Source organism: Danio rerio, chromosome 18 (assembly GCF_052040795.2).
Source record: "Danio rerio strain M-AB ecotype USA chromosome 18, GRCz13ab, whole genome shotgun sequence".
NCBI classification, from domain to species: Eukaryota; Metazoa; Chordata; class Actinopteri; order Cypriniformes; family Danionidae; genus Danio; species Danio rerio.
Window position 1 is genome coordinate 8,858,520 of NC_141038.1, and position 22,981 is coordinate 8,881,500.

A 22,981-nucleotide genomic window follows, 5' to 3' on the forward strand; every position below is an offset into this window, starting at 1 on the left:
CAGAGAATAATATTTTTCAGCTGTTTCAAACTGTGGAGCTTGTTTGAGAGTTGTATGTAAAAGATTCATGAAGGCTTACCAAAAGACTTTGTTCGAGCCATGCTTTTCGGCAGCTGCATGTGGGCTTTTTCCAACGCTGGGTGAAGAGCACCATGAAGGGCAAGTCCTTGTCGCTCAAAAAGAGACTGCACAAAAACAGAGAAAACATTTACCAATGACATAAAAAATAATCATATAATAACAGAGTTGGTGTTAGCTATTGTTTATCTAAGGCAGGGGTTCCCAAACTTTTCAACCCGCGACCCCCAAAATGACAATGCCAGTGACCCGCGACCCCCAATATTTTCTGAGGTGGTTATAAATACAGAAACCTTGCATGCAATGGCGCACACACCACAATTGACTGAAGTCTATTCTTCATTTATTTTCTTTATGGATGTCAGTGCTGTAAACGGGCCAGAACATTTAACCTGGTGTTATAAAGTCAAGCTGCTGCATCTGACGCTATTGCCGTGTCTTTAATATAATGTAATTACCTCAGGGGTCGCAATCCAACAGAACTAGTAACTATAAGCTACTATAGTAACTATATACTAACTATAAACGACTATTTTTTTTCTCTTCAGTAGGTTATGGATAAATTATGGTAGTTCTTATGGTTTATTAAATCTAAATAGATTTTTTGAAATCACCAGGCGACCCCCCCTTCATTGTCCTACGACCCCTTGGTGGGTCCCGACCCCCACTTTGAGAATCACTGATCCAAGGCAGGGGACTCATACTGCTCTTCAGTTCACGATCGTGTCTCTATCCCCCTCCCCCCGCTCTTCAGTTTGCGATCGTCAACCGGCCCTGGCCCCCCTACCAAAAATAATAGATTTTTCACGCGACCGTCAACCAGACCCCCCCGCCCGCTCTTCAATTCGCAATCGTCAAACGCCAACACCCCCAAACACTATTAGCACCCCCCCAATTTTTGCTTTTCAGTGTCTCTCAACCTTCAGCTCATGACCATCAACAAACCCTTCTGGCCACTCTTCAGTTTGCGGAACCCCCCTCCCACCTTTTTCCGTCAACCAGTACCCCCCCAACCTCAGTTCGCAATCATCAACCAGCCCCACAGGCCCTTCCACAAGCACCCCCACCCAATTTCCCGACCGTTAACCAGACATCACCCACCCTGCGATTGTCTCTCAATACTCCCTCCCTCAACCGCCCGTCAGTCTCTGCACGGTACTGATCTTCACGTGATTACAAGCATCACTTCCAGATAGTAAGATGACCCTCCTATCATTTGTCAGTCTCTTAAATGGCCTTCCGCCAAATTGAGTTTGACACCCCTAAACTAAGAGTTTAATGGCAGTACATTAAACCAGCAGTAAAGCAAAAACTATTTTGGTCTCTACTGTATCAAAACAAAGTATATGCACAGTTGAAGTGCCACTGATAATTTCCATGTGTTTGCACATACTGTATCTTACACTGATTTCTGCTGGTGTAATTCGGCGACTGGTAGGACGTTGCTTCACCGTGGCGGCTCTATAGTCTGCTTCCACCTTTGGCCTCAGTACTGTCTCCTGAGAGGCCAAAATCTCATCTAACCTTTCTAAACACAAACATAGATACAACACACAGTACATTACATTACACATCCATACAAGAAAGCATACGAGAAGCTTTATGTACTCAGGTAATATGGATCTAATTTGATGACACGTAAGAACTAAAAAAAAGTCAAAGTAAATATGAAATGTTAATGACATAGCAGGGAAGACTGCTGCCCCCCATAACCCAGCCCATATAAGCAGTTGGAAATGGATGGATGGATGACAGTGCGTTAACACAATGACACAATGCATCAATTATTTTTGGCAAATGGTGTAGCATGACAAAGTATAAAAGCTCAGTTCCAATCTACAGATCTGCCTATCTACTTTAGCAGTGCCATTCACACCAGATGATTTCTTTAATGTTATTTTGAAGCTAAGCAAGGTAGTTGATGTTTACAAAGAAAAACAATTAAAAAATAACACAGATGGAGCCCAGAATGCATCCTGTGTGAACGGTCCCTAAGGCAGCATCCAAACTGAAATAGACCTTCATAAGTGACTCATTTGGAAAAGTCCACATGCCACACAAATAGCGTTCCTCACGTGAAGCATATGAGATGAAACTCACAATGGAGTTTTCACAGTGAGTTTGCAATTGGTGCACGATACAATGTGAAAAATACTTTTCGTAGAGTTTTTGTCTTGATTTTAATCCAAATAATCCAATCCCAAAAAAATCAATCAATCAATCAATCAATCAATCAATCAATCAATCAATCAATCAATCAATCAATCAATCAATCAATCAATCAATCAACCCTATCTATTACTACACTACCTGACAAAAGTCTTGCCGTTGATCTCAGTTGTAAAAGCAACAAATTATAACTTGACTTCTAGTTGATCATTTGGAAACGTGGCAGAAGTTAGATTTTTCTGATGAATCATCTGTTGAACTGAATCCCAATCATCACAAGATGACTTCCAGATGACTTTATTTGTAGGGGTCATTGCAGAGATGTATGGATGTAGGGTCATCCAAGCTCATGGGAGTCATGCACAATATTCATTCCTTTCGTACTGCACCAGGCCTTTATATTCTATACTGTACATTACTTGTGTTAAGTGACAAGACTTTTGTCTAAGCAAAGTCAGACCTTACTGTCCTAATTACATAATTAATAATTAAGGCATGACCATATTTTATTTTGGTAAAATAAGCATAATCTAGAGGCATTTGCCTTTCAAATAAGCCAGTTCTGATACCAAATGATCAACTAGAAGTCAAGGTATTATTTGTTCTTCTTAAAGTTTGGATAGGCGACAAGACTTTTGTCAGGTATTGTGTGTGTGTGTGTGTGTGTGTGTGTGTATTCTTAAATAAATATGCAATTTCTAGACAAGTACAAAATATTGTTTTGTTTTCAGAAATAATCTGCCAAAATTAAGTTAGTTTTCCTAAAAGAATTAAAAATAAAAATCTACCAATGTAAAATATTCTTGTTTCAGATCAGCTATTTTTTTACTTACCCCAGTAACATTTATTATTTTGCTATATTAATAGATTATTGAAAAAATACAATATCTTAAAAACAAAACAATACATCTTTTAAACAATATTTTAATACTAAACAATATTTAATGCTTCTTGGTTAAATAATTTGTGGATATTTGGATTTGAAACAAGACAAAAACTCAAAAACAGAAAATAAGTTTTTGCAGTATAAGAGTGTTATAATCAAATAAGAATGAACAATTACTGTAGCAATAACATTTTATAAATAATAGTGTTATTTTAATACCAGTTTACCCTCCAAAACATGGTATTTCATAAAAACAGCATACTGTTGCTGCCTGTGCTTTGAGAAAGCCTAAAAATGCAGGTTGGGTAGGCAGCTTATTAGGTTTTGGAAGAGAGCTAAATAAAGCACATTCTAGCATGAGCGAGGTGAGGATGGTTGCATACACAAGTTGAATTTTGCTGTGATTTTTTTTAGGGGGTCTCTAAAAACCTCAATACACAACTCACCTCCTCTCCTCCTCCTTGCAGAGGCTGAGCATGAAATAAATGTACACAACACTTCTCCATTAAAGTCTCACAGCAGCAAATGTCTGTCTGTGTGTGTTACGTTGTGTGAATGTGTGTAATGAACTCAGTAAACTCGGAGCACAGATTGAGCGAGAGAGAAAAGGACAGCTGATGTTTTGAACAGCCCAAATGGCTGCAGGAGGGAGATGACACAGTTAATAAATAAACAACAACAACAAAAAGAGCATCAAAAGAAGAACATGTTGCATCTGAGTGTGTGTGCATAAATTAACGAAATAGGATAAGTAAAATTAGCTATTTTAACTATAAAATATTTCATAATCTTAATGACTAAGTGTAGATAAGCACCCTGAAGCCTTGATAATTGGAATTCGGCAATATTGCAAACAAACTGTTCCTCATGTAAACACAACACTGCGACTTACATAACAAGTTCTTAGTGTAGAAAAACTGCATTTTTTTTCAGCGTACATTTCAAACTACAGCTAAACAAATCATTATTAATCAGGTAATTGACATTCTAAGTCGATCTCTCTCTTTTGCATGTTGTAGTTCTGTATTTATACCATAGTAATTTTGTAGTGTTTGCTTTGCTTTGGCTTTTTTAGGGGTAATTATTGTGATATCCCGATTGCAACAGGGAAATACTGGGAAATCTCTGTAGACTCTGTAGCCGTTCAGTCTTATAATCTTAAAACGTGAGCAAAATCACCTGTTTTGTCATCGCGTTAGATATTATGCTAGAGAATCATTCAAATACTGGCTCTAAATTGACGGTGAATTAGTAACGGTTTTTGCTGTTCTGATGGTCAGGTGCAGATGTGAATGAACGGTGGAAGAAAGTAGTTCCTCATACGATTTTCGTTTCTAAAAGATTATGCCATCGAACTGCTGTATAAATGCAATATCCCACTCGTAGCAGTGTCATATGGTTGTATATCATCCCTGGTGGGACACCAGGACACCTCGTGCCAACACACGTCTCCCACCAGTGCCGATATACAGCCTTATTGCACTGCTACTCGTGTGATGTTGCTCATATTACATGTATATAAAATATATATTTATTATTATGATCTAAACTAAAGTGTTACTTGCACATGGATACGAATAACAACTTCATATCTTTGTACACTGAAGCCAAAAATGTGTAGTTCATACTGCAGGGTGCATGATAAATACTGCATATAACATTTTATTTAAAACAAATAGCAATAAGACAATTGTAAAGCGATTGTTTTAGAAGGTATGGTCAGAAGTATGAATTTAGAGGTATAGCCTATACCACAGAGAGTTTCATGTGCTAACACACTCTGAAAAATGATGGGTTGTTTTAACTCAGTGCTGGGTCAAGTATAGACAACACATTGTTTGGAAAATGAATATATTTTTCATTATTTTTGTCTCTTTTTCTTTACATTAAACAATTGTATTTGTATTGCTTAAAGGTGAAATATTAACTGAACTTCTGTTAAGTGTAATATGCTTTGCATACTAATGAAGCATTTTTGCAGAAGTAGATGAAGCTGATAGAAATGCAAAGGCCTGATTGTCTAAAATTAATTTGAGTTCTGCAGCTAAACTTCCTGTGAGCAGAAATATGTTAAAACTGAACATAGAATATGTGCAGTTGAGAAGTCATGTGCTTTTAATGTTGTGCAGAGAATTCATAGAAAAAGTGAACGTATGGCCAATGGATGTGCGGCCAATGGAGGACAGGAGAATGATTGACAAGTGACGAATTTCACTAAACTCCACCTGTTAATATCAGCTGCCTATAAAAGTGGAAGTCAGAAAATGAAAACTGTTGCGCACCTCCTGATTGTAATTCTTGCATTGCATTGGGGATATTAGAATTCTGTAATTCTAATTATTAATTTGTATCCAACAAATTACTAATATTTTTGACAATAAATAAAACCCTTTCCTGACATTTTTTATTGAACATACATATAATTGAATAATTATTCCAACAACAACAATTGGATTAGAGAATGTTATATACATTTGAAATCCAAATTATTCGCCCTCGTGAATTTTCTTTTCCTTTTGTAATATTTCCCAAATTATGTACAGCAGAGCAAGGAATTTTTCACAGTATTTCCTATAATATTTTTTCTTCTAGAGAAAGTCAAATTTGTTTTATTTCTGCAAGAATAAAATCAGTTTTTACTTTTTTAAAAACCAGTCAATATAATTAGCCCCCTTGAGCAATATATATATATATATATATATATATATATATATATATATATATATATATATATATATATATATATATATATATATATATATATATATATATATTATTTTTTTTTATTTTTTTTTTCTAGTAAAATATTATCTACAGTCATCATGGCAAAGATAAAAGAAATCCCTTATAAGAAATGAGTTATCAAAACTATTATGTTCAGAAATGTGTTGAAAAAAATCTTCGCTCTGTTAAACACATATTGGGGTGAAAAAAAACAGGAGGGCTAATAATTGACTTTAACTGTCCTCATTTGACCCAACGTTGAGTTAAAACAGCCCAGATTGTTTAGAGTGCAGCATACTAAACGTCTTTAAATTGTTAGCATGCTTAAAAAAATTGGCAAATAAAAGAAACGGACTAGCATGCGTGTTTGTTTGAAGGTGTCTTACCCAGTTCTTCGAGCTCAGCGGTCATGCTTTTGGACCTCAGGGTGAGGGTGGTGCTGGGTGCTCTTTTAGGAGGCGGGGGCGCTGTGGAGGAAAGGCAAGGAGTAGATGAGAAGATGGGATGGCGTGGCGGTGGGCCTTCACGACTGCTGCCCATCGGCAACTGCCAGCGCTTTTTCACCATCTTCATCCGAAGAGCTCAACGTACCACACTAAGGCAACCACGAATAAACTCTTTCTCTCCTTATTTCCCTGACATGCAACATAAAATCATGCAACTATCAGACATGCGCAACCAGAAACCAATGTTCTTTCGTGCTGGCTCTCGGATGGTAGAAACACTTGTCTCCCAAAAGCCTTCGCTCATCCTCTTACAGCCTAAAAGGAGGCCGAGTTTTCCTTTGTGTCTCTCAAAAATGAAACCTGAAGCTTTATATCCAAGGCATACTATAAACTCCCGATCGGCGATAAAAGAAGCATCAGGAAAACGAACAGAGATTAGACACTTGTGTGGTCTCAGTAACATCGGCGTAAAACTCCTCACTCCTTCAGCTAACAACCCTGCAGACCAGAGTGGAGCTGGAAAGAGAGAGAGAAAGAGAGAGAAGGCAGAGAAATACCAAGGCACTAATGCAATACTTACTTCAAACATGCATTGTAGTAACCATGGAAACTCTGGCAGGAGCAAGGCCTGGGTTTGTGCATTTAAACTGTGAGAATCTGTGTGTGTGTGTGAGTGAGAGAGAGTTTGTATGTGTGTGTGGGAGGATATAGCCACAAAACTAACAACAGACACTCCATTATTACTTCATCAGTTGTGTGTATGAGTGTGTGATAGTTTGCATAGACCAGAGTTACGCAATAACCTTACAATAACTTTGCAGGTGACTGTGATTTTGTCAAGTGAGAAAACAATAGTTCTTATCAGACAAACAGATTTTGGAGTAGGAATTTGCTTTGGCGATAGGGTTTAAATAAGCTATCACTTCTACCTGATTGTGTGGATTTGTTCATTTCTGATGCAAGCTGCAGAGAAAGCTGCGCCAAGGTCATAGGTTTGATGCCTTGGGAATGCATGAACTGGTTAAATGTATAACTTTAATGCAATGCAAAAGGCTTTGGATGAAAGCTCCAGCCAAATGCATTCATTCATTCATTTTCTTGTCAGCTTAGTCCCTTTATTAATCCAGGGTTGCCACAGCAGAATAAACCGCCAACTTATCCAGCAAGTTTTTACGCAGCGGATGCCCTTCCAGCCGCAACCCATCTCTGGGAAACATCCACACACATTCACACACACACTCATACACTACGGACAATTTAGCTTACGCAATTCACCTGTACCGCATGTCTTTGGACTGTGGGGGAAACTGGAGCACCCGGAGGAAAACCGACGCGAAGGCAAGGAGAACATGCAAACTCCACACAGAAACGCCAACTGAGCCGAGGTTCGAACCAGCGACCCAGCGACCTTCTTGCTGTGAGGCGACAGCACTACCTACTGCGCCACTGCCTCGCCAGCCAAATGCATTTAAACATAAATGTGGTGGATGCATTTTATACTAGGGCTGCACGATATTGGAAAAACTAACATTGCCATATCTTACTTTTATAAGTTGAGTTATAAGTATGAGTTTAATTTCACTAGATGAAATGAATAGGTCTTTTTCGGAAAGAATTCATAATTTTAAGTTCATCGGGACGATTTCGTAGGGTATTTGCGTGGAATATAGTAAACCAAATCCCAAACATTGATAAATACAGTAGGGTAACGATACTGTACAAATAAAATACGCAGTGCGTTATGATTTCTGGAAGTCTAGCAATTATCAGATGCACTAAATTGTAAAAGCACACTATCTTCATCACATACTTACACACAAATACAACTATTATTAATAATAATAAAAATTCCTTACATTTATAAAGCACTTTTCTGGACTCTCAAAGCACTTTACACATTTTTGGGGGGAATCTCCTCATCCTTCACCAGTGTGCAGCATCCAATTGAATGACACGACGGCAGCCATATTGCACCAGACTGCACATCAGACCGAGACAGAGTGATGAAGTCAATTATGATATGGGGATGGTTAGGAGGACATGATGGACAGAGGCCAGTGAGCAAATTTGGCTGGGATGCCGTGGTTAAACCCCTACTCTTTTTTGAGGGACATCCTGGGATTTTTAACGACCACAGAGTTAGGACCTCGGTTAAACATCTCATCCAAAAAACAGCAATCACTGACCAGTATAGAGTCCCCTTCAATATACTGGGGTGTTAGGACCCACTCAGACCACAGGTTCAGCGCCCCCTGCTGGTCTCACTAACACCACTTCTGGCAGCAACATGGCTTTCCCATGTGGTCTCCTATCCAGGTACTGACCATTTAATCTCTCTTAAAGAAACGTAATTTCCTATGCCTGAATACTTTAAACTGACTTGAAATCCTTACACAGGCCCTAAAACACACATAATTTTTAACATTTTTGTTTCATACATTGATGGACAAACATTGCACTGACAAATCGCGAATGTTTTGAAATGTGGTTGGTCAATTATAATAGTGGTTTGACATTGCATCCTGCGATTTGACTATTGTGCATTCGCATATTGCAATATCGATGCTGAAACGATATATTGTGCAGCACTATTTCAAACTTTATGTCGGATTAAATTCTAAATTTGCTCTTCTTATTTCTATATGTATATAGTAGTGCTTGTTATAAACGATGTATCTGTGCAATTCTTTATTTTGTAAAAATTTATTCGCCCTCAGAATCTTTAATCAACTATTATAACCTTCTTTCCCCCCTCGAAATGACTTTTCTTCACTTCTGGTCACATGGAATGCTTTTAGGGCGGAGCTATCAGGGTGTGTCTTGTTTCTGCTCTGCCTTCATCCATTCATCAGTCTTCTTTCATATTGTTTTCAAAATCCATCTTCCAACCATCTAATCGGTTTTCAAATGACGAAATTATGCACTGCCCTACTTTTTTCTAATTTCAGGACAGTTTCAAGTGGATGTATGTCAAAAAAGAACAATGTTAATTTCTGTTTCATGGCAACTTCATTCATTCATTCATTCATTTTCTTTTTGGCTTAGTCCCTTTAGTAATCTGGGGTCACCATGGCGGAATGAACCGCCAACTTATCCAGCATATGTTTTACGCAGCAGATGCCCTTCTAGCTGCAACCCATCACTGGGAAACATCTATACACTCTCATTCACACACACACACACACACACACACACACACACACACACACACACACACACACACACACACACACACACACACACACACACACACACACACACACGCACGCACACACACACACACACACACACACACACAGAAACACACACACACACACACACACACACACACACTACGGGCAATTAAGCTTACCCAATTCACCTGTAGCGCATGTCATTTGGACAGTGGGGGAAACCAGAGCAGCCGGAGGAAACCCACACCAACATGGGGAGAACATGCAAACTCTACACAGATATGCCAACTGACGCAGCTCAATCCACATGTAAAACCCTCTTCTCTCTGTATGCACCAGACTTAAACTCCACTTTCTCAAACATGGACAACTCCTGTGGTGTGGTCTGTTTAGTAGCTTACCTTGTATGGTGCTGCAAAACGCTCAGGTCCCATAATAGAGTGACGTAAAATCAAGATAAATCTACATGGAAATGCACTAAATGCTTTTATCTTACGTTTGTTTTGGAAAATACTATTGGTTGGGTTTAAGGAGGGGTTTAAATCAGTGGTTCACTGATGATCTGTATGACAAGACCAGCCTTCTCATGGATATATACAAGAAGGTCATGCATCTACAAACCCTGTCATACAAAAATGTATACGGTGCCTTCTAGTGGATTTGTCATCTGGAATTTGCAAAGAAATGTACCAGAAGCAATGTATTTTATGTTTTGCAAAAATGTATAGACCAATTACCATGTTTATAAACATTCAGGATGTGTGCACAAGGAAGTGGCAGAAAAAAAATCGGGAGCGCTAGCATTTACAGCGAGGGAATGACATCCGATGCGGTACAGAGTTTGTTGTTGTCTAAGAAATAAGTTCTATTGATTATATATTGTATATATGTTATTTACATAATGCTTTCAGCGTATTATAACAGCTCGTCACCCAGTGATAAGCACAGCGATTCGGCAAAATTAACGTTGAAGTGAGCGGCTTTCATCTGACAGCTCCATTTGTGATAGCACCCTCCCATGAATACTGGATAAGACAAAATGACCAAGCATCCAGCCTGAAATATACAATCTCATTGAAGCTCCAAGTGATTTTACAAGAGGGAAGTTAAAGCCCTACAAGTCTTTGGATGCCAAAAATATTGTTCTGTGTGGTCATGTGCAAGAAATAATGCTTCATGATTACCAGATTCAAAACTATGTATTGTTAAAAACCGAGATTCTGTCCAGCCAAAGACAAGAAAAGAAGACGTAAAGGTAAAATTGGTTTTATATTCGCACATTCAGACTTTCTCCTTAATAATATAATTTCATTAAAGTATTATTTGCAAACTCTAAATAGCGAAATCATATTAGCAGGCAATGACTATCAAAGTACAACATTGCTTACAGTCAAATAAATAGTGTTAATGTGTGTTACAAGTCACACTTGTAGGTTATTTCAGACCAAATAATCAAAGTGCCGTGGTAAACAATATAGGGAGTGTGTCACAAGTTGTCACTGAATGAATGTGTGAATATAAAACCAAGTTTACCTTAATAACTTACACTTTCACGTTTCATTTTGAGCATTCAGTTTCCGCAGTTTAATATGTAACTGTTTTTGCTGAAATCATTTCTGCAATCAAAAATGAGTGACATGTATCATTTAGCATAGCGTGAACCTACCTGATATAACATGAGAACTGGAGAGTCCTGCATTTCTAATAAGGTCGTCACTTCATTCAGCTCCCTTCGATTTTGGCATCCTACCGCACAACACCACCTTTAATATTGCAGCCTGTCTTTTTTTGCAACCGGGGGCCCGTGGGACATCATGTGTGACGTAGGTTGGTAATTGGTCTATACTGAGGCATGCATTTTCACAACCCAGGCTCATTGCGGATAGGTATTCAGGTCTACATTTCTAACCGGAGGTATGTGTTCTTGCAGTTTTTGTTTTTGCAGATCCGGCAGAGGCCGCTATGTAAGCTTTTTGTTGATCTCAAATTTCTCTCACGCGTCCTCTTCTTGTGTAAATCCACCATAGGGCACAATATACACTTCAGCCGACCAGCTTAGCTTGCTGTTGACTGACACACTGACCAACCCACCCATGCCTCAACCCTACCGATAGTGTTTTAAAAAGCAGTCTATAAAAAGAAAAGCCATTGGAGCAGTGTGATTTGACCACGTTTTCAGACTGTTGTTTATTTATTTATTTATTGGTTTTGTTTTATCTGGTTTCTAGAACCGTTCTTTGCCTGACTCAAACGCCTTCGTTGCAGTCAACTTAGATCTTCGTCCTAAGTCCCCCGACTTACGCGGAGAACCACTAGTCAAACTGGTAAGGCCGGAAAAGCTGTCCACATGGAGGTAAGCGATCAGATGGAAGCATGAAAAGGAACAAACATTGTATCCGGCGTCATACCATCCTGTAGCATTCGTTTTAAAGACGCAACAGACAGACGTACCTCTGGCTTCATAGTTTGCGCTCTCCAGAAATGTAGACAGGGGTACGTATCCACAATAAGCCTGGGTTGCATTTTCATGTTCATTAGAACTTTTAATGGAGAAGTTGTGCCCCAATTAACCCCCTTTAAAGGGTCACGAAACACCAAAACACATTTTTTGAGCTGTTGACAGTCGTATATGTGTCCCACACTGCTAAAAACACTATTAGGACACCTATATTTCACTAAAAAGTGTAAATTGGTTGTTTTTGCGTTATTTCAAGCAAATTCGTACTTCCTGTTTGAAACGAATTTTTGAAGCTGCGTCACGGTCATGACATAATAGCGTGTATTCCAGCGTGCAGACTGGACGTCTGTGCCAGAGTGTGCCTTATTACGTCTTACAGTGTGATGCATTAATGCATGAGTAAGGCTTGGTTCAAACCAATCAGCGCGCTCTATTGTGCAACTTCATTAATATTCATTAGTGTCACCGTATTTACACGACAGAGACGCCACGTTGTGTTGGCAAAACAAGCGTGAAGTGTTGCTTTTACAGTTTGCTGCCATTAAGTTTCGTTTTCATTTTCTCTCTGTGAGAGCTCATCTGGATCACGTGTGGATTACAGTGTACGCGACGCTCGACAACAATAATTTACGTGTCTAAGGGGGATTATTGTTTACCTGAGAGCTGTTCTCATCTGCAAACGCTGAAATCCGGAATCCGGATGTAGTCTTCTCTTCATAAAGACGCGGCTCTAGTTGCTGGTGATTGTCCTGTCTCTACAGATTTGGTAAGTGAGCGACCAGTGCTCTTTGTATATTCAGTTTGTTCGTATCAATTAAGTTAACTATTGCACTGAGTGCAAACATGTTAGCACCGCATTTTGTGACCGGAATAACACACGCGGCTTTCTGACGCTACCTGCCGTGTGCATCTAAGTTTCCGGGAAATGCTGAGTTTTTTTTCTGTCATTCGCCGTGCGGTATCAAACATTGCATGAAAAATACACGCTTAGAGCAGATCTTCGAATCAAATATCTCATTTGTCGCGAGGGGCATGAATGAATTCCCTGAATGAAAGAGCCAAACTGCAGTTAAAGTCCAACATTTAATAATTTGGCAAATAATTTGACTACAGATGTCCATGTAGGTTAAACACCATCGCTTTCTCCTGTCTGTGTGGGTGTGTATTTTGACTCTGAAACTCGCGCGTGCCCAAATAGACACTCCCACACCCTCCCACTTTAGTTTCTCCGACACTCCCCCCTAAACAGAGCTGGACGCGCCCACTTTTCTGACTTTTTCGAAAGTAGAGGTGTGAAAACACCCTGCTGAAACGAGGGGGTTTCATGGCCCTTTAAAAGCACTATCTGGACGAAACTAAGCAATAATCTTTATCGAATCCTTCCCTGTTAAGGCAGACTGGACGAAAGTGTCTGCTAACAACTTACTATGTTTTCCATCATCCACTAAAGGCAAACACAGGTCAATGAAGGGTTCGGATTGTGTGGGAGTTGCAGATAAAAGTGAGGATTAGTTTACATGGATACTGAATAGATTTCCTTTTTGGGTTTCGAGGTTTTGCTTTAGTTCTAATAAATCCACTGGCAAACTCAGTCATCTGCTAAACGATGGAGTGGGTTGTAAGAATGTGTGTATGAAGAAAGGCGGCACAGAAAACACTTCGACACTTCAATCTGCTCAGTCATCGCAATTTCTGGTGACAAACGACCCTGTCATTTAGTTAATGCTCCTGAAGTTTTCTCCTCAGACTACCACAGTCATTACAATCATGGTCGGCTGTGATTATTTATACTCGCGCTGCTTAATTCATTCTTCCAGCTTTTCTTTCCCTTATGTTTGAGACTGGATTCGTCCTGCTGAGAGAAGATCTCTCTCTGTCTGATCATCACATACAGCGCAGAGCATCAAAGGCTGGTTCCCTAGCAACCCATGCCTTTAAGAGCTCTTCTGTCTGCCTGCAGAAGCCACGCCCACAATAAACAAACAAAACCAGCAGTCAGCACATTCCTCGAGTCATGACTTCACTACAACACCACAATTACAATAATACAGACTTGACAGTGTGATATTCTCGAGAGAGACAATGTTAAACACACTTGAAGTACCTGAAAAATTAAAAAATGTAAGCAAGAAAATGTTTAAACAAACAAACAAACAAACAATTTAATTGGTTTAAATAGTAATTATATTAATATTTGCATTTCTGTCTGAAAATGAAGCAATTTAAATTAAAAAGGAAACCAATAATAAACATATTATTGTTATGATTATCAGCGATCTAGCGGCTGCAGAACACAAACGTCCCACAAATCCGCCATTACATGGACTACATAATTCATCATGCACTTTGTACACACCGGTTCCTGTTTCATTTTGATTACACGCACAAACACACACAGCAGGAGGATCGTTATGAACTGATTACAAGGACTTTAAATACAGCGCACACACACACACACATCTGAGTCTTGTTAAACTGTCTGTGAACATTACGACGCATTTTTGCCTTGCCTTGTCTTTCCATTGCTGACCTTTGCCGTGTTTTATGTTTATTCTGCCTGTCGCCTGTAATGACCATGTGCCTGTCTATGACTAGCCTTTTGGATGATCTGCATTGGCTCCTGTGTTGACGGTTGCCTGCCTGACCATTCTTGTTAACAAATCCGCGTTTGGAACCGCACTTCGTTGTCAGCATCTCCATCACATTACAATTATTATCATCAATGATAATAAGGATAAAATGTTTTGCTCGAATATGAAACAATTTTAATAATAATTTTTTATGATGTTATGTTAATTATATTATTATTAATTATTTTATATTATTATTATTAATTATATTGTTAATTATTTTATTATGTTAATATTAAATTGATTAATCAAATAAAAATGTAAATAAATAAAACGATTAATAATTAAAACTGAAAACTTTACATTTTTTAAATTTAAAACAAAAAACGTGTGTTCATTTTTCTATTTTAAAATGTTAACAAAAATGAAGAAAAAAAATAATAAGAATAAAATTATTATTTTTATTGGATTTTCTTGATTTCTTTGAGTTCGACAATCAGTCAATCAATCATCTGACAATTCCAGCAATTTTCTTGCTAGAATACAAGAAAATTTAATAAAATTTAATTCAACAAAAAAAAAATAAATAAATAAATAAAATAAATAAATAAAATAAAACAAAATGAATAAAATAATTAAAATAAATAAAATAATTAAAATAAAATAAACAAAACAACAAATTAATTAATAATTAATTAATTAATACATTAAAATAAATAAATTAAAAACAAAACTAAACAAAACTAAATAAACTAAACTAAAATAAAAAAAGTTTTAAAATCCCTGATCTGTTTTGTTTTAGGCAGACAAGCACCTTACCTTTTTTCCTGACTGTCTCCTCAGACTCTGGCTTGCGTGTGACTGATGCCACCTTCATCAGGAGGCTGTTCCCGCCCTGCCGGATGAGTGACACCACCTGCTTGTGTCCCACTTTTACCACATTTACACCATTCACCTGAGAGACCAATCACAAACAAATCAGAACTGTTTCTGCTCCTCATGCACACTTACCACATCTCAGAATAGACTCAAGGTTATGACACAGCTGCAAACACCACAATACATTTATGCACTGAAGATCTAAGCACAATGAATCCACTTGTAAAGTCTGATATACTGCGTCACAGTTTCCAGGTCCAAGCACTCTACAAGATGCTAATACAGAACAACAAATGGTACAAATATATGTTCACAGTGTGCTATTGTTTTAATGTTTATATCCACACTGTAAAAAATAACCATAAATTAGCGGTTTTCATGTTTTTTTTTTATTTATGCTTTTGAATTGCATTTTGGGACCTTGATTTTTCTTCCAACAATTTCTAACCTTGAAATGTTAGAAAAAGTGTCTTTAATAAACATTTTTAATAGTTTGAAGTGATATATTGTGATAGATTGTTTTGGGTTGGTGTCATATATTACGGCATAAACTTGCAGTACATTTTTATTTTGCTATTTTACAGATTTATTTCTCTACATATTATTTATTATACATTACCTTATTTCTATTGGACCCCAGTAAGACTGCATAGGATAGGATTAATAAAAAATAACCACTGTTGTAAATGTGGTCAGTCTGAGGGTACCTTTTTAAATTTAATGAGGAACTGTCATTCCGGGGTGCGTTTCCCAAACAACAACATAACTCGTGGCTGAACTATCATGGTATGATGCATCATTTGGGAAAAGAATGATGTAGTGACGAGTGTTTCCCAAAATGCATAGTTTCTCTGTCTCAGATCCATCGCTTGAACCACGTTAGTTATAATGTAAAACGCCCATAATGATGCTCTAAACTGGGTAGAGTAACTACTTCTTAAGAGAAGAACCTATAACTTCTTTGTGCATATTATATTGTTTTACACACACACACATTTAAAATAAAATCCATATAGATGTGGTAAAAACATGCACTCGCTTTCCATATTAATTGAAATATATGTAAATGGCACATAGAGGGCCAATGTTTGCTTTTCTATTATTATTGAGAAGTTGAACATTACATATTCTATTCTAAAACATATCACTTACAAAAGCTAACACGTATATTCTAATATCATATAAATCATATAAATAAACAATGAGGCTATTTATTATAAATGTAAATGTAATATTTATTTATTTATTTATTTTTAAAGTCTACTTTTACAATTTAACACTTGTAAACCACTGCAGAAAGTTCTAACTAGCAGGCCCATGTCATATACAGTACAGATACTTAATAAATAACCTACTATAAATTAAAAGAATTAACGTATGCTTTTGTTTCACAAGCTTTGGAGACGTAAGATAAATTCCGCTTTTAAATAATAGGTCACCTATAGCTATCGCCATGAAGCTGTGTTCAAAATGACATCACAGTTTTCAAAGTGCACTGCGAATGGAGCATGATTGTAAACATGAAGATCGCTAAAACTGAACTGCAAAAAATAGTTTGAAAGCAAGTTACACCTAAGATAGCTGACCTTAATGCTTTTTTATTTTTTATTAAATCCAACTTTTAATGTTTGTGAGTGAGTGCAGACCATCGGGAGAGAGGGGGCAAGGGGGCTTCATCACTGTTCAAGGCAAATGTACATAATGTGAGTAAGCAAATTTTACCCAATTATGACGACATTCGCTACGGATAAACCTAAAAATTTGAAGGCCCATTCACATGAGTAAAGGCTTGGACCCATAAACAGTACTTTACATGACAGAACTTCACAAGCGTATGGCAGACATAGTACATGTATAACAGTGGTCAAATCAATGTTATACCTCAATGAGGAAGTCTCCAGTTCTAAGCCCCGCCCTCCAGGCCACGCCCTCGACATCCACAGACTCAAGGTACTGCAGTGCAGGAAAGGCAGGTGTGGGTGTAAACTCTTCAATGGGTGTCTCCGCTACACACACACACACACATACAATAATCCATGCGTAAGATAATGTAGTGCTTCGACTCTACAACTAATCAATAAATGGCTTATTATCTAATTTATTAGTCAGTGTATGCATGTTAAAAACTGTATAAAATGGCAAACTTTACCTACCATTTCTGTAAATAAGCGGTAAGTGTTTTGCTCTTTATTATCTAAGCGAAAGTCATAGTATAGGAATTATGAAAGCATTAAAGAAACAAGCCAAAACTCATACTCATAAGAGATATGAATGCACCATGTGGGCAACAGATGGCATTAGGAACTCATAACTTCTACACAGAATGGTGCCACCCCAGAGACTGGGCATGCACAAACACACATGCACAGACGCAGACATGCGTATACACACACACACAGACACACTTACAGTATAAACTGACAAACAAACTAAACCATACGTTGTCAAACACAAATGTCTAACAATGGTGGCGATTCTTCACTGTATGTTACACCAAACATCAAGTTCATGTTGTGACATTTCTGTTAATTTAAGCTGTCACCAGAAATGCATCTGTTGCTCTGACATGCATTGTGGTCTGTAATTATAATTTGAATTGAATGACGCAAATGTGGTAAAATAATAGTATATAGATGTTAACAAATACAATTAACTCACAATCCCTGGCTTTTACAATATATATATAATAATAGATAAATATTTTTAATCAATAATAACAATAGTAATAATGATGAAGGCAAAATTGATATTTTACAACTATAAAATTAGGATTTTGACTGGTTAAATGTTATTAATCATTACTACTACAGACAGTTTAACATTATTAATATGCTTATATTAGCAAAATTGAGTTTTAATTTCAGTATTATTATATAATTTCAATATTATTATCATCATCAACATTATTTATTACTATTATGGTCACACTTTATATCGTTTCATTCATGTATTTAATTACATGAACTAATAATGAACATTTCTTGTAGTGTATTTATTAATCATTGTTCAACATTTATTAACAAATTATTAAAATCCAAAATCTATACTTGTTAACATTTTTTAATGCACTTTGCGTTAACATGAACTAACAATGAACAACTTCATTTTCATTAACTATCGTTACCAAAGATGAAGATGAACACTGTAAGAAATGTATTTTTCATGTTATTTAATACAGTAACATAAATTAACAAATACATCCTTATTGTAAAGTGTTACCATTATCATCAATATTATTTTTATTATTATTTTTATTATTTAAGCAAAATATATGATTAAGTAATTAAAAAAAAAAAAAAAAAAAAAAAAAACTGGTCTTCAATTAAAATACAATCACCTCCTTTCCTTTTAAGTTGATCTGGCTGAGGCCATGCACATTATATAACCAACCTATTTAAATGCATTTGCAATAAATCTGCATTTCAAATTAAATGGCATTAGCCAGTTTGTGAAAATCCTCTTTTTTTTTCACAACCCAATAGTATGAAGAAAAATCTTAGGTTAAGTTGTAAGATGTCTTCATGTTTTTTATTATTTTTATTTTATTTTATTTTATTATTTTATTTTATTTATTTTTATATTTATTAAATGTATTGCATTTAATTTTTTATTTAATTTCATTATTTTAATTATTTTATTTTATATTTTATTTTATATTTTATTTTGTATTATTTTATTTTTAAATGAAATTATTTTAATGTAATTTAATATGATTTTGTTTTTTATTTTATATTTTATTTTACTTTTTACTTTATTTCATTTTATTTTTTAGTATTTAGTTATTTTTATATTTTTATAATTTTATTTTTATAATTTTATTTGATATTTTATTTATTTTAATTTTTTTATATTTAATTTAATTATATATATATATATATATATATATATATATATATATATATATATATATATATATATATATATATTTTTTTTTTTTTTTTCTATTTAATTTATTTTATTTGGTTTTATATTTTATTTTATTTTATTTTTTATTTTATTTTATTATTTAATTTTGAGTGTTTAAAGATCTACCTGTCCAAGGACTGCAGGTAGAAAAAAGCAGTTCTTGCTAAAGCCTAGCGCGAAACACATTTCCTTTTTAAGGCCAATGTATTGTTGTGCATGTCCCTTTCAAATAAATAAACACATTTTTTAAAAATTAAGTTCATCTTACCTTTTGCTCCTCGCAAGACAAAGCCGAATCCCTCATTCTCCTTCTTCTGGAGCATAGCGTTCTTCTCCTCGATGATGTAATCACTGTGCATAAGAGAGAGCAGGACAGTAAGGTCAGACTCCAGCACCATGCCTCAATCACTGGGCACTTCACCTGGACGAACCCTCAAAACATCACTCTTTCCAATCCCCATCCTATCTGACAATCAGGTTAAAAAAAACTACATGAAAAAAAAAAAGCTCATTGGAAGCTCCCGTCCTTCTGTTTGACTCCCCTGCAGCCTCTTTAACTGCATTAGGAGATTGGCCCAAATGCTAATATCCAGCCTATTGTGCTTTTCAATGAAAGCACAGAAATTTGAAGGCCTTCAACTCTCTTCCCACTCCAAATGCAGGAGGAGAAAAAGGTAGAAATGTACAAAAGACAGTGATAACCCAGCATCCGGTGTTTATAGTTCAACCCATCAGTGATAAATAGATAAGGACAAAAGAGAAAGCGAGTCAGATGCACACACAAAGGATCTTTTTCTGTGGTGGTGGTCTCCATTCTGAGCACACACACACACACAAGCGCATGGAAACACACACACACACACACACACACACACACACACACACACACGGTCCATCTGTCTGGATGCATGGAGATAGCTATCATCAGCGCTAGCAGCAGGGACAAATCTGTTCTTTCTTACTCATGTGAGGCACAGTTACCCGCCTGTAGACACCATCAGCCCCCTGCCAACACACATATACACACATACAAATATCACATCGCTAACCTCACTGCTCTGATTAACTGCGCTGATCTACATTCACACGGCAATCACATGGCGAATGCTAACATCTGAAGCTGGTTATGGGGTTTTTGTGGCAGAAATCATGGATGGTTGAAACAATAGAGCTGGGTGAAATTCAATTCAATTGTGACCAGTTAGGTTGGTTTGGGACGTAAATCATTCACAATACAAATTTTGAACAACAGAGGGCGCTGTATTTTGTGATATCACAATGGCAGTAAACAGGTTGTAGCATTAAAGGTACTTAAAGGAAATAGGCAAATTTTATGTCATCTAGAGGTTATCAGTTGATAGTTAAGCTTTAAAGGGGACCTGTTACGGAAAAATCACTTTTATAAGGGGTTTAAACACAGTTACAGTATGTGGCAACAGTATATGAATGTAACTAGCTTCTAATGTTGAATATTGATACAATTTTTTTGAACCATAGTGACAATCTCTCCCTTATAAGCATAGGACATTAGTCTTGTTTTTGAATGTGCCACTATGCTGACACAGGCATTTGTATCTCCGCCCTGTTTTAAAAAGAGCACAATCTCATTCGAATTCAAAGCGACGTCAAAATGGCACAACTAGGCAGTTGTAAAGAGTTATAAAACATTATATGTGGGGTATTTTTGTGCTGAAACTTCACATACACATTCTAAGGACATCAGAGACTTATTTAAATCAACAAAACAAAAGAAAACAAAACAAAAAGCAAAACAAAACAAAACAAAACAAAACAAAAAACAAAAAATTAAGCAAAACAAAACAAAACAAAAAGCAAAGCAAAGGAAAACAAAAAACAAAACTAAGCAAAACATAACAAAACAAAATAAAACAAAAAACAAAACAAAAAACAATGTTATTAAGCAAAACAAAACCAAATAAAAAACAAAGCAAAGCAAAGCAAAAAACAAAAAACAAAAAAACAAAAACAAAGCAAAGACAAAATAAAAAAGCAAAACGAAAACGAAACAAAACGAAATGAATCAAAACAAACAAAACAAAAACAAATTAAGTAAAACAAAACAAAACAAAATAAAAAGCAAAACAAAACACAATATTAAGCAAAACGAAACAAAACAAAACAAAATAAAAACAAAGCAAAATAAAACAAAGCAAAACAAAACAAAACAAAACAAAACACAGGAAGATATGGAACAAGTAAGGGGTGAAAAAATGATGACAGAGCTTTCGTTATTGGGTGAACTGTCCCTTTAAAACTTACCACCTTATGGAAGACGCAGAGTTCATGATCGCTAAACAACCTGAAGTAACACTGAAGCACTGCCCTGATTCACAATGCGTGTCCTTGGCAGAGGAAGCGAGAGGCTTTAAGAATACGTTAATCCAAAGTTAAGCGTAGTGTGAAAAGCAATTTACAGTGATTTCATGATATAGATTGGTTTGCGTGTTCCCTGGAAATCAAACCCTTGACCTTGGGTTTGCTAGCACCATGCTCTACCGGGCCAAGCTACAAGAAAAAGATATTCGCTTTATTACAGCAAAATCTATATCTCTAAACATAGCACCTCCTTTCCAACAGCTCCCATATCATCCAGAAATCTATTTTATAAACAGAGCATAACAAAGCGCTTGTGAACAGCTGTTTGTATGCTGATTGCAGAATAATTACCACAAACGGATAAAAGCTGTCTATGTGCTCACAGGAGACCAGAGCAACGACTGGTGCCTTTATCATCAACTGTTAGAAGAAAGCTCATCTCTCTCTCTCTCTCTCTCTCGTACCCCGAGGGTCTTCATCACCAATGCATTAGGAGTGACAAGAATCTAATTAAGCAGTGGAGAATCAATTAGATCAATTACAGATGATTCGGTGTCGTTAGCGCCTCGGGTTAACGAAATGCTCTGTCCTACAGAACAGCAGTCACGCCTGTGATAACATCAGTGTACGGTCGGGCATCTGGAACTGGCTCTTGCTGTGAGTTTGCTTATGAACAAAAGACATGCCAAATTAAACTGGGACAGTGGAATATTTGGGTTTCAGAATGCTTACTATGATATATATATTAGTGGTGGGCCGTTATTGGCGTTAACATGCTGCGTTAACGCAAGACTCTTATCACGTGATAAAAAACATATCGCTGTTAATCTATTTTTAGAGTTGGGTTGGGAGCTTGGTCTATTCTAGGTAAGCTATGATGAATTGACGGTAATAGTTTAATTGCGGTGTTTACTTCAATAATGCCACTAATAGATACATACTCCACATGTCTTAATTCCATTTCTGTTTAGTTCAGTTATGACTTTGAATCTCTTTTTGAGCTTAGGTAGGCCTACAGTTCAAAATTCATGTTTAACTGAATAAACAGTTAGTAAACACAAGTACATCTTATTGAACATCATTTATTTTCATCACCAATTATCATAGTACAACAGTTTCATAAGCAGTTTGTGATGCATTTTGGAAACAGGAGCTTAACCCCTGGTCTAATGAGACACCTGGCTTGAGATTCTCAAAGATTTACTTTTAGTCATTATTTGGGTAGCACACACACACACACACACACACACGAACACGCACACGCACACGCACACAAACGCACACAAACACACACACACACACACACACACACACACACACACACACACACACACACACACACACACACACACACA

General features: G+C 36.5%; 1 protein-coding gene across 13 annotated transcripts in view; it reads right to left on the reverse strand.

Moving 5' to 3' along the window:
- The window catches only part of shank3a (SH3 and multiple ankyrin repeat domains 3a), a 368,633-nt gene that overhangs the window by 13,048 nt on the left and 332,604 nt on the right, over positions 1-22,981 (reverse strand). For 8 of the 13 annotated variants that reach the window (XR_015514523.1, XR_015514524.1, XR_015514527.1 and 5 more), the window contains 6 exons: positions 19,558-19,640; positions 17,265-17,389; positions 15,324-15,459; positions 6,244-6,324; positions 1,482-1,606; positions 80-185 (listed from right to left, as the gene is read on the reverse strand). Coding sequence is in view for 7 of the 13 variants with exons in the window: in XM_087292766.1 (XP_087148892.1) it covers positions 80-185; positions 1,482-1,606; positions 6,244-6,324; positions 15,324-15,459; positions 17,265-17,389; positions 19,558-19,640 (656 nt within the window). In the remaining 6 variants the exon portion in view is untranslated. Of the gene's footprint in view, positions 1-79; positions 186-1,481; positions 1,607-3,579; positions 3,604-6,243; positions 6,325-15,323; positions 15,460-17,264; positions 17,390-19,557; positions 19,641-22,981 lie in introns of all 13 variants that reach the window. The other 5 variants (XR_015514522.1, XR_015514525.1, XM_087292764.1 and 2 more) reach the window with 1 other exon arrangement.